Here is a 13623-nt window from a genome sequence, read left to right as displayed (position 1 = left end):
TCTAGCTAAACAGGCCCCTTAGCTACTTCTTGCCATCTTCTGCCTAGGTTGCCTCTGCGTAAACAACTGCAGCTGGACATTTGTCTGCTACAGCTGCATCAATAGGAGAAAATTCCTGCATGCTTGGGAGTGCTCCTGGCACTAGTATGCAGTCACCCATGCCACTACGAGGTATGAGTTTGGCCTTTTCCAGCCTTTGTTTTCCCCAAAAAGTTTGCAAAACACAATTTTGGTTGGGAGAACAATCCAGGGATTATTCCTGCTGGGTGGCTTGGACACACTAGTCTATTTTGGAGACTGACGCCCTTTGTGTAGAAATGAGCTTGAACCGTCCTGGACCTGTTGGCCTCAGCGTCCAAGTCCCTTGGCATGGTTAATTGATGTGTATAGATGTAGTCTGTCCATCTTGCTGGAAAATTGTTCACTTGAACAGTGACCACAGTATCCAGTTCCCAAGTTGGCTGCCAGAAGTCTTTCTTCTTATACCTGTGAGTATACAACTTCCTACATACAATATACTGTGGAAAGTAAATCATTTTTCTGGCTCTATTTTGTGCTTGGTAGAGTTAGCAAATAAGTTATCCCCCACTGATTAGTGACTGACTTTACCTTAGGCTGGTATGTTCACTGCTTCCAGTTCCTCTATGGATAAGATTCTTTATCTCTTTACATCACATCTTTGGCTTTATAATGTATTGAAAACCAGGTGACTCTCCAGGTGGGTTTTGTTTGTTAGGTTGTTTTTGTGGTTGTTTGTTTTGTTTTGTTGCTGTTATTTTGTGACTGCTCCTCATATGTAGGTCCGGTGGTCACCTAGGGGCTATACATGATGCTGATTGACAAGAGCCACCAGATGGACCTCTGCAAAGTAAAACAGGGATTTTCTTCAAAATATCCTGCATTTGGTCAGCAGCAACATGCCAAACAGCTTGAATGCTCTGAGTGTTTTCAATTTCTTTTTCAATTCTGTTGCCTTCAGGGTTCTAGATATTAGATATGGCTCTTCTGTACAGTGAAGAGTAGTGTTCTGAGACCCTGGTGGAAAGTTAAACTCACCTTGTGCAATGCAGCATCACGAGAAGGTTACAGCTCCCATCCCCTGAAGCACCCTAGTGTCAGCCTGTCACTCTGCCAAAATTAATTCGTTTTGCTTTTTCAGTACTGATGAAGTTATACTGCTGCTAATTCCAGAGCTACTTCCATGAACCTTGGCTTGAGGGTCTCTGCTTCACAGTGCAGCTGGAGACAAACTTACTGTGGTATAAGTCTCAGCGTCTAATACAAAACTTTCTGCAAGGGTTTCTCTCAACGTTGCTAATCTGTTACTGTTTTGACTGTAATATCGATTCATTTTCCAAAAATTCTGATTTCAATAAAGATGACGTCTTGCATTTTGAAATTAAAGGTACTGTGTACAAAGGACTTACTCATCACAAGAATATGTGCTATGCAAGAAACAAATGTATATTTTAAACACACATGAAATATATATTTTTATTATTAATTGCATCCCACTCTCCCATATTTCTCTTGATTTTTTCCCCAGTCTTCAGAAATACTTAACACCTTCAATATTCAATCATTTCAATAGCTGGGAAAAATAAGGATGAGATACAAAGTTACTGTTTCACTGGTAAAAGATAATTTCTTTGGAAACAACTAAAGAGCAAATACAAAAGGAGTCTTAGTGTGTTAGAATTAAATAAACTGCCATATAGTCTATTACCTGAAGTAAGATCTAATGTAGTCACAGCTGCAGCATTCTGTGCGTATAAATATATATATATACACCTTATTTATTTATTTATTTTTAATAATTAAAAAAAGTTACCTTTCAAAACTGGACAATGCAGTGGATTACATATCTGGACAGGTATCTGATATTTACCCCTGAAGGGATATCTTATTACAGTGGCTCTGACTCCCTATCAATTGGAAATGCTCACCTTCCCAGTCATTTGGACAAGAGTTAGCATGATAAAATGATTTGTTATGCCAATACAGTTTTTGTTACACTGTAAAATGGTTTGTTACACTCCTACTGCTACCAAAAAGAAGAAGAAAAAAAAGTTATGAAATTTAAGCAGATTTCAAGGTCCAAAAAGGAATAGTCTACTGTGGGGACTAGATACAAGGAGAGAAAAGAAAAGAAAAGAAAAGAAAAGAAAAGAAAAGAAAAGAAAAGAAAAGAAAAGAAAAGAAAAGAAAAGAAAAGAAAAGAAAAGAAAAGAAAAGAAAAGAAAAGAAAAGAAAAGAAAAGAAAAGAAAAGAAAAGAAAAGAAAAGAAAAGAAAAGAAAAGAAAAGAAGAAAAACAGGCCTTCTGATCTACATGGCTGGCCATCTAGTAATTCTTCAGTACTGTAAAAAGACAACCTTTAACTAACAACTGAAATTAGTATCCCAATTAGGAAAACAGTTATGCATCTGAAATGAATGGGAGACTCCTCAGGTCAACAGTACTCAGAAAATGGGAGGCAACTGCAGCAAGTCTGATAATCTAGGTGGTGACTTATGTTCTGTGGGGCAGTAAATTAAGCAAGGCTAAATTACAATTCTAAATGGAAATTGAAGTACAGACTCGTATGCTAATCACACTGCCTCACAGATGGAATAATGAAGATAATAAGAGTGGAGGAAAACCTTACTTTGCATATTTTAATATTGTGTATATCAGTCAAAAGCAATATCTGAAACTGCAACTATTTAATTCCCAGTCAAGCCTTACAAGTTCCTGGCACATTTTGAACTTGCAGTGAATTGTATACAGAATTTATTTATGATTGTTCCAGGCAATCATTCACACCACAAGAAACAGGCATCTTATGCTTTACATAAAGCTGTACAAATTACTACATAGTTTTTCTATTTTTCCATATGCATATTTCATTAAGTGTATATATATTAAATGTTTTTATTCTATTATTATAATATTTCTATCTGTGTTCTTGTCATTTGGTAAATTTTGAGCTGAGTTTTATTACACTGGATAAGCAGAGAACAAAACTGTTCTTGATTTCAGCCACCAGCTGTATTTCCACAGAACTCTAAATTTAATCACAAAATTTCTATAAAAAATTCTGAATATCACAATACATTTTTCTTATAGGAGTGAGGAATAATTTATATAAATACAATTTGAATATATTAATGTTTTCTCCTATTAAATCAACTATACTACAATTTCCCTTGTATGGGCTCACTTGAGCAAAACGAACACTAGTGGACTACGAGGGGAATTTGCTGCAGATGCAGAGATGGACCTAATGGGAGAGGCAACCTGGTTTCACTATCAAACCCTCACAAGAGTAAGAAAGCTGTACTCTGTCGGGCTTTGCAGATGCAGTGTGCAATATTCTTTTCCAAAGCCTGCTTGCAGTGTAATTTCACAACGTATGTTGACACATACAGGACTAGGTCTCAAGAGAAGTAATTCTATGTTCACTGAAAAATATCTTGACTCAAAGTCTTTACTTTCTGACTGAACAACATGCAGGAAAAGGCTGGTTTAGGTGCCTGTGATGTCACTAGTGCCTGAGAAGCTGGAACAGGCACATGGGATATGCAAGCACTTGTGATGTCACTGGTGAACTAAGAAAATGCACTAATTCAGGTCTGGACTTGCAAGTGGAAGTTCACTAATCACTGCTGTAAGATCAAAGTTTATTAAATTTTGACTAAAAGCAGTGGTAAGGCAATAGCATTTGGCATCTTACAAAAGCATCCTTTAGTAATACTGAGAAGTCTAAAACTTCAAGACTTTTAGACTGTGAACACTACTGTGTTCTAGACATTTAGGCAGTTCTAGACAGTTAGATCTATGATAGATCATAGAAATCATCTAGGTCCTGACCCTGTCAGCAAGACTTCTAAATAGGCTGATGTTTGCCCTCCAGAAATCCAAGGTAACAGCTCTGTCAACCACCTTTCTTACTTCACCAAAGATCAAAAACTCTGTGATTTCATGATCGCTGTGCCCAAGACAGCCTCCAGCAATCACATCACCCATAAGTCTTTCCCTGTTTGCAAGGACAGGTCAAGTGAGGCACCTTCCCTAGATGGTTCCCTCACCGCCTGTGTGAGTAAGCTATCCTACACACACTCCAGGAATCTCCTAGACTGCTTCCTCTCTGTGTTAGTTTATTTCTAGCAGACATCTGGGAAGTTGAAGTCTCCCATGAGAACAAGGGCTAGTGATCATGAGACTTCTAGTTTCTTATAGAATATTTCATTCACCTTTTCACCCTGTTTGAGTGGTCTATAACAGACTCCCACCATAATATGTCTTATTGCCCTTTCCCTGTCTCTTACCCAGAGACACTCAGCCCTTTTATCTCCATTTCCCAGCTATGTGCAGTCAAGGCATTCCTTGAAATACAGGGCTACTTACCTCCTCTTCTTCTCTGCCTTTCTCTCCTGAAGAGCCTGTAACCATCTATTACATCACCCCAGGCATGCAAGTTGTCCCAACATGTACACAGATTTTTTTCTTTCAGAAAATAAATGTCATTAACTTGAGAAAATGTGAAAATTAAAATCTGAACATAATTTGAAACTAATAAGCTTAAAATCTCTAATCTCTTTCTTTGTTAGTAAAGGACTTACAAGTCAGTTAGTAAAACATCTTGAATTACTGAGTAGACCAGGAATATCCAACCTATCTGGTTGATCAGACCATGGAGTCTTTTTCACGGAGCAGGCGTGGACTTTAGACCACAACTCTTCTCTGACTATCTGCCAAGCACTGGTGGTCATGGTTACAACCATGAACCATGAGCATTTGTGTTCTCAGAATAGGTGCAGATATCTAAGGCATATCAGAACCATGTGCACCCACATGGTGTGAACCATTTGCTATGTACTACACTCAGCTATGTAGAGAAAGAAACCAAGAAAGAGCTACCACTTCTAAATCACACAAAGTTTGTGCCAGCCAAGATTTTGAGCATAAGCAGAACCAGCTACCAAAATGAGGAAAGACTGTGGACAAGACCGGGCTGCTGCTCCCAAAGTAATTCATCCAGCCCCAGTGCTTCTTTGAATTGCCCATAGCCCTCAGGTGCCCATTGTCCCGTGGCTCAATGACCATTCAATAGACAGCATACTTTTTGTAATGACTTCTAGTGCTTGCAATTTTTGACTAGTATTGCAACAATAAAAAGTAGATCATGAAGGCAGAGTATTCTCATAACCCAGAGTCCCAGGAAAGAACAGATAATGTCATTAAATATACATGAGTACTCTCACTCCTAATATTTCCCTGACTTTTTTCAAGTGTCACGTTCATATCTCACTTTGGGAGAATCTTAGTTGTGTGTCATGTAAAATATGTTTACATTCAGGACTGAATAAATACCATCATTGATTGTGAACTTTGGAAAGGTTTAGGCCAACTAATTTTGGACAAGTCTGTTCTCCTTTTCAGTGTGTCTCAATGAATGAGAGATGAGAATTTGAAATAGTTTTCACCTCTCCTAGCAAAGGCCAGAATGGGGACTATGCCACTTTGTCAATTTTGTCACAAGCAAAGAGAAGAGCAGTGTACATTTTAATAATGTGACTATCATTCTCTAATTCAAAATACAATACAATTCCAAATCCATGCTGCTATTGATCAACCACTACATCACCTTGTCAGGAAAGAGGCACACAACAACTGAAGACTGAATGTGGAAAGACGGCTTGAATCCAAGTACAAGAGAAAATTGGGACTTACGGAGAGGAGTATTTGGATAGCACTGTGAATAACCTCTAGGTACTGGAAATCAATTACGCAGCCTGTCACAGAGACGTAGGAGTAATCATCTAGGATACCAGGAGCAGAAGGACGCACCACCCTTCGTATGCAGCCAGGCCCGTGCTCCCGCCACCAAGATCGGTGCATTGAGATGTTAAAGGTCATGAGATCGGTTTCCTAGGAGACAGGGAGGGAAAAAGCATGAAATCCTCAAACTCAATATTATTTAAGATGAAGAAAGGGAAATAAACGGTGATTTTAGTTATTAAAATGAAAATACGATAAATAACTTGCCTTCCCCTTCATCCACATAATTTTAACATGAAAGTAGACCATTAAGAGGGAGAGAGGAAATTGCAAAGGTTTATTATTTATTTTGTAATTGTGCATTGGAGTTTTTGTCTGGTAGAAGGACCATCATACCACGTACTGCACAAAACACAGTGAATATCCTATGTCTCTATGGACTCACAGCCTGAAAAGCAATTTTGTTGTTACTTGATTAGAATTTGATTCAAGAATTATTTTTTGAACAAGCAACAGAGACAACTTTACTCCATGGTACTGGAGATGATCTAAAACAAATTGCCACCATATTTATTTAAATTAATAATTATAGTAAAATTAAAGTATCATTTTAAATTAGGCCACAGCCAGGCAGATTGTTCCAGTTGCTAATGGTTCAGATGAAATGTTCTCTGCAGTCAAAGATTTGGCTGCCTTTCCTTCCTTCTATCACCCCCATGGAGATTTCTTCTTCTTAGCTTAGCTAATAAACCCACTTCTGTGAACTGAATTGAGTTTAAAATAAAAGGAATAATTTCACATCAGCTTCAAAAATCAATGACAACTTCTCCAATCAGGCTACTCATAGAAGTTTACTTTCACACTAACAAAAAGTACACTTGGTGCAAATTCCAGTTCAAGAAAGAGTCCTTATATTTACCTTTGTTAATTGCTTTTATTCTGGATACACCTGAAAATTAACAGGTGTTACACATTGACAATCTCTATTACTGTTAGTTAGCAGTAAGTAATCAGCCTTTGTGATTTGATGTTTTGCTCTTCATAACTTCTTTACCCTTAAAATGCAGATTTGTAGGATCACTATTCACAGTTGATGAAGCATTTGTCTTTTGACTTTGTATGTCATTCCTTGATAGTGGTTTAGAAATTTTTCAGCTGCACTATGGAAATGATTTACAAAATCAGAAGTTGACAGACAATTCAGTGTAAAGAAAATGTAATTATAAACACAGTCATAGGAAATAGCTGAGGCTTTCTCTGTACAACAATGCCAGAGATTGCACAGTGTTATCAAGTGTTTTCAACAACTGTCAAGTGTAGGAAATGCCATTTGTCAAGCAGTACACAGATACTCATCTATTTTGGTAACTCTTTGTTGAGTGGGAATATGGATTTACCATGTGGGTTAGTCTGTATCAAATGTTGCAAGTTAACACTTTGTTATCATAACTGCAGGAAAAAAATGTGGAGTCTGTGTGTTTGGTGTTGGTTTCATAGTTTTCTTTGCCCTCAAAGTTTTTTTTTTTGTTCCATTGTTTCATTTTTTTTTCTTTTGCCTTTAAGTTTTATTCAAGTTTGTGCTCGGGCAGGTCACAGCAAAAGGCAAAGCAAGCCAGTAAACTTGCACAAGGAAACAGCTCTGTTACATCTTGCCAACACCTTTAAAACATAAGAATTTGACATGTGATTTTGCTGATCATTATCAGAGCTATTTTACATGGATCAGATCTGTAGTTTTGTTCATATTTCAAGGTTCCTGGTGACACAGTGAGAGAAGGAAACAGCAATATTATAGCTAAAAAAGAAGAGAGATGTCATCACAGCAATTGTTGCTTTTCTTCTTATTATTATTCAGACATTATGGATAAAGGCTGTAAGTAGAGCTTTCTAACTTTGTCACTGTGTGTATTATGTCCTGAGTCCTCAAAAAAAGGTAAATGATGATAATGATGGCCCAGCAAAGACCAGTTTTAGAAATGCAAACAAAACCACCTGTTGCACAAGCTTGACCTCTAAAATATCACTTCACATATTGGCAGATGTAAGCTGTTTGAGCTGATAAATGTTAAGCTGTCAATCAATAAATGAAAGCCTAAAAAAATCAATTTTCCTTTTATTATTTTTTTAAGCAGCCAAAGCATGCTTCCACATAATTTCCTGGAGATTTTAAATCTGTAAAGTCATTGGCATATACCAGGCTCTGAAAAATTAGCCTGTATCTTCATTACTACTTACAGAAACATAGATAATGAAAAAACACTTTGGTTGGGTGTACAGATTTTAAATACCAGTGTACTTCTGAGAGTGTTTCAGTATCCGTAAATTCAGTGTTTGGAAACTCTGTGCGTAGTGGAAAAGCTGCTGCCCAAGTGGATTATTCTCAATTGTATGTTTAATAAAAGTTAAGAATTCTTTCAGAATGTACAAGCAGGTACTTAAATTTTTTTCAAGAGATAACGTGCTATTTTCCAATGTAACAAGCAACCATTAAGCAAATGGTTACAAAATGATCAGACTTCAGCAGGTGATGTAATGAAACTGTTTATTTCTTACAGAAGAATGATGCCTCTTCATAATAAGAGACCAAATTCCAGGCTCTGTACAAAAGACATCAATCTGTCTCTTTGATGAGTCAGTTGGGATTCATGTAATAACTGAAATTTCCATTATGAATTGAAAATTGCTGTCTTCTGAGCTACAGACTCATGATGTTTCTTGATCTTGATTCCATACATCAGCAGGTAAACCATACTTCCTCAGCTAGCAACCTGTCAGGAAGATGCCATAAACTAAGAGTAGGTAGAACATAAATAATAGAACTAGGAAAATCATGTGGCACTTATGGAAGTGATATAGCAAAGGGAATCCCTATGCCCTACTCCCCTCTTTTTCATTCAGCACTGAAGAAATGCTCCGGTACATGGTAAGAAGTTTTCACCTAAGCACAAGATCAGCACAATAATCACACTTCTACTGATGTAGAGTCCTGCTTAACAGCTTTATAAGCTTTTAAACTATGTATAGGATTTGTGTTGGTTGTCAACCAAAGGATTAATTTTGATAATTATTGGAAATCATTGCTACACCAGGTGCTTTCTTTTAGGTGAGACATAATCCCTGTAAGTCCCAATAATACTGTTTTCTAAGTGCTTGGAGATAATGTTTAATTTCATTACATATGCTTAAATTCCACATTTGGTTCCAAGTAGAGATTTTCTATATTCAGGTGGTGGATCTAGATAAATCTTATCAGATAATAACAGATAGCAGGGCTTAGGTTTAAACTAAGTAACAATAATAAGGATATTTCTTTCATTTATTTGTTTACTTTGTGTACAGTGCCTACAAGAAGCAAAAAAGATCATAAAAATAATGATAAGTTAAGACTACTTAATTAAAATCACCAGATCTAAAGAAAGAAAAGACAATAAAACTCCAGGGGAAAAAAATAATAAACAAGATTCACTTGTGTGACAGACATCTTTTATTGTAACATAATGATTATGCATTGTAGAAATCTTTTTTTTTTCTTTTTTTCTTTTTCACTATATGTTTCTGCTTTATGCCATGCTATTTTATATTTCTTTCATTCCTGAAGAATATACTCTTAGGAAAACCATTGACAGAGACATTTGCATGTCAAATTGGATGGAGGAGAAGCACTTTTTCTTCCATAAAGCAGTCAACACTTGAAATTTCACAGAAAGGTGCAAGAGCAAGGGCTAGCAAAGCATAACTGTAGAGAAATGGACATTATTTTCACTTGTGCAGTACCTAGCCCTTACTAATACATTTTTATTTTATTGATATATGCCATAATATATATTATAAATGAAAATTAATTAGGCTGAGGCTAATGTTAATAGGTTAACGTTAATAAACTTTCTCATTTCTAAGACCAAGTATGGTCTAGTTCTGACTTACTACCCAGTTTCTGTTTTTACCAATGAGGAGAAAAGGTTTACATCAAAACCTAATCAATAGTTAAAAGATAATGCACATAGTGCTAGGAGAGCAGCAGTACATTACCTTGTAATTTCCTGCTCCTGATTAAGCTTATAGTTAAACTTATAGTGGTGCTGGCATGGATAAGGGACACACATATTCCTTGGTAACTAATTTCGAGGAGACATTAACCCCTATTAGATGTAAATGATGTGTTCCAGTGTTAACAAAACCTGCTCTAATTGTAGAAGAGGTCTGCGGTTCCCACTGTGATTAGAGTTTCACACATTGAACGAATCCTGTAGCCATGATATTGAACTATGGCTGAAGGAAAGGATTCCCATGTCAAGCATAACTACAGTTAAAAAAATTGCATGCATTTAATTTAAAAAAAAAAAAAGGAAAAGAAAAGAAGAAGAGGAATCCATGCTATCCATGCTATGAAGTTATATTTTTTAACCTATTGACTAGATGCCCATCATTATCAGTCATAAGAACCCATCAAAGGGTTGTTTTCTGCAACCTCTTACCCCAGAAGGTGAGCAATCTTTGGCAATATTCAGATCTATGCTCAAATCCCAGTTTTATGGCTCATGTTTTTTTCCTCCACCACTTCTGTGGCAGTCTCTGTGTCTGAGAAACAGCCCAAGAGGTAATATAGTATAGCTGAAATAAGCTCCAAGATCAAATGAAAAAAAGACATGAGATAGGGTGATTGAATCAATATGAGCCTTACTCATCACTTGTCATAGGAAGTTCAACAGGAGCACACAAAAAAGTCACAGCTGTCCAGAAGAGCTGTTTTGTTCCCATGGAGTCCTTGACATACTATTAAGTCAAGCACTTAGTCTGAAAATTATTCTCACCTATTCCCTCTGACGATCCAGACAAAGATAAGAGACAAACCAGATTTGGACTGATGGCAAACTGAGCACTGCTTTCTGTTTTGAAGACTGGAGATGGAATAAGGGCTTGTGTGAAGTCGAAGCAGACTGGTGTGTCGCTCAGTCAAGTCCTATGCAATTCTGACTGCAATGAGTCAAGATGATACTGACATGTAACTCTAATAGCGAAAAATTTGAAACAGCATCAGTGAGACATATATAGTCACCAACACAAATGCTGTAGGAAAACTTCTCAGAGCAGATAGCCAAGAAAGGCAAAAGAAGGCCTGAAAAAGTCTGGGAACACACACACACACACACACAAAGATGTGAAAAAAAAAAATCCAATTATGGGCCACAAAAATTTTCTGTCTAAAAGGTTCATAAAATTATGAACATTTGAAAAAGTTTATAATTTAAAGCAATTTTCAGTCTCAGCAAGACCATTTCATTTCAACCCATCTTATGTTGTTTTTGTTGGTTTTAAACAAAAATGCTCAGATCCCTAAGGAGTTCTGCATACATTTGAAATATCAAAAAATTAAAATTTGTCACCAATATATCTTCCCTGAAAGAAAAACTGCTATAGGAAGATCTTCCCACATTATTTTGATATATAGTTTTTTACTGATAACCAAAGCAGGTGGGTTCAGTCATATGCCTGTGCACCTCCCCACAGTCTAAGCGTTCTACAAATACTTCCTTAACCTGCTTGGTTAAGGAAGTATATACCTATCGAGAAGACTCTGGCAATGTTAATGGGGTCTGGTTTGACTCACTTGTGCTAAAACTGTTTGTTCTTATGTAGTTCTCCATCTTCAGTACCATGGGCATCCTGAAGTGACAAACCCTGTAAAACTGATCCTTGCATGGGGTAGTAGTTCTAGTGTTCCTGGGAAATGTATGCAAATAGGAGACACAACTTGTGCCAAAAGCCCACATAATTCAGTAGGAGGAACAGATGCAATCTAGCTTGCAGCCAAAACAGGATTCATCTTTGTTGTTATCCAAAAAACTGTATTTTGTGCACAGTGGTTGCGAACAAAGACAAAATATGGTGATAAAGACATGATTAAGAATACAATATTGCAATAATAGTACAGTTAATTTTAATAATTTCCTTAATTTCTGATTGGTTCTGTGCTCTCTTTCCATTGTGGATGTAGGAATACTATAACTTCCCCTGCTATATGAGATAAATGTTATGCAGGAAATAAATGCACGAGAGAGTGGGTGCTAAATTTAAGGGTCTGTACCAGAATCCAATGCCATTAAAATGAACCATAAAAAGATTTTTGAAAACTCTCTTGAATGTTAAGATTTCCGGCAAGAAAAATAACTCCCTCTTTTGAGACTAACTACAATGTTCATACCTGCATCCAGGAACACTTTTAAAGATTAATAGGCCAGTTTAAGCAACTGCTGTTGTGTTCTCTGTTTTGCTTGCTTGAAGCAAAACAATTGCTCATGATATTGCCAACTCTTGTTGTTTCATGGCAAGTCTGGTTATGTTCAGCATTTTTGTTAACGACTCCATTCCCAGGGACATGAGATTACAAATAAGGAGTTTGGCTTGTTACAAGAAAGTGAGTTGAAGAGTAGAAACTTCAAAAATCATGAGCCCTACTGATAGGTACTTCCAATCTGTTCTGTAGCTGGCATTATTTGCTGTTCTTCTTAAAGCTTAGCTCCTGGAATCTAGGTGTGGAGCATCTGAATCACAGTTCATGGGTATCTAGGACACCATGTCCCCCATCTTGTACCATAGTCCCCCATAGATCTTGGATGATCATGGATCCTGCAGGGTATAGGAAAGGATCAACTGTTTATTAACTATGAACTGATTAAAGAGTTCAAAATTCAAGTGCGCCCCAAACAGCTTAAAAGTCAGAAGTCATATGGAATACCCAGTTTTACTGATTTTTATATCACATCATATGATTTACTGGTATTCCTCTTAGGAAATTTGAATACATGACTAAACCCTAAAAATTAAGAAATGAAAGGACATTTGTAAAAAACAAACAAACAAATAAAAAATGAACGAAACCAAACCAAATCAAACAATAAAAATGCCACCTTTTCTAGTTTTAAGGTATGTTTTTCTAGTTTTAAGGTTTTTAAGGTATAGTTATGAGCAGTTGAAAACACTGTTACCAGCTGTACAGGGCTGCCTTCTGCATTAGAGATACCTTTTTTTTTTTTTTTAATTTTAGAGATTGGAACCAGAAGGATCTACGCACTCACCACACCTTTTGAGTGGACTCCTATGTAGCTTATTGAATAAAACTGTCTGCAGCTAACAGATTGCGATGAAAGAGTACCTGCACTGCTGAAGCCCTCCTGAGTACTCAGAATACAAAATGAGAAGAGCAGCAGTAAGCAGCAGAAGTGTATTGAACTAATAGGGGACACTTTTTTTACTATTTTTATTTAAATGAAATACAAGATGTAACTTAAAAAAAAAACAACTTTTTTTTTTCCTGCTTTTGAAAACAAACATCCTGATTACACTTTTGTTTCTATATGTCTGGCATGTGACATCAGGTCATCATATTTTTACCAGTCTCCCAAGTTTTGTGGTGTTGTTTCCCAATGACCTTGACTTTAGCAAAGTGATGCTTTAATCACAGACCTTGCTTGCATTCTGCTGGAACAATGAATGTCTCTGAAATACATTTGTTACATATATTTAAAAAAGCAAAGAGAGTACCCATAGAAACTTTAAGTTTAGATGACGAAATTTGAAATCTTCTCTTCCCTAGAGAGGAAGTGAAGCACTGACAATGACTATAGAAAAAGAATCTGCTGTATCAGAGCTCAGTTAACATGATTTATTTAACTTAATTTCAAATTTTTCTATAAGCATTAGTCTATATTTTAGCTTACTTAAAACATTTTATGTATATAAATATATGCATATTTTGTATTTTGTGTATTGAAATGATGCATGTACTTATATATCTACATGAATACATAAAATAAGAATGCATACATTTATACTTACCTGCAAAAATTAATGACTCAACAGT

General features: G+C 36.3%; 1 protein-coding gene across 3 annotated transcripts in view; it reads right to left on the bottom strand.

The window, feature by feature from the left end:
- NKAIN3 (sodium/potassium transporting ATPase interacting 3) overlaps positions 1–13623 on the bottom strand; it is a 374213-nt gene that overhangs the window by 87681 nt on the left and 272909 nt on the right. For all 3 annotated transcript variants that reach the window (XM_035553117.2, XM_035553118.1, XM_050708813.1), the window contains exon 4: positions 5715–5912. In XM_035553117.2, coding sequence (XP_035409010.1) covers positions 5715–5912 — 198 coding nt within the window. The remainder of the gene's footprint in view (positions 1–5714; positions 5913–13623) is intronic.

This window comes from Cygnus atratus, chromosome 2 (assembly GCF_013377495.2).
Source record: "Cygnus atratus isolate AKBS03 ecotype Queensland, Australia chromosome 2, CAtr_DNAZoo_HiC_assembly, whole genome shotgun sequence".
Taxonomy (NCBI): Eukaryota; Metazoa; Chordata; class Aves; order Anseriformes; family Anatidae; genus Cygnus; species Cygnus atratus.
This window is presented reverse-complemented; position numbering and strand designations above follow the sequence as displayed.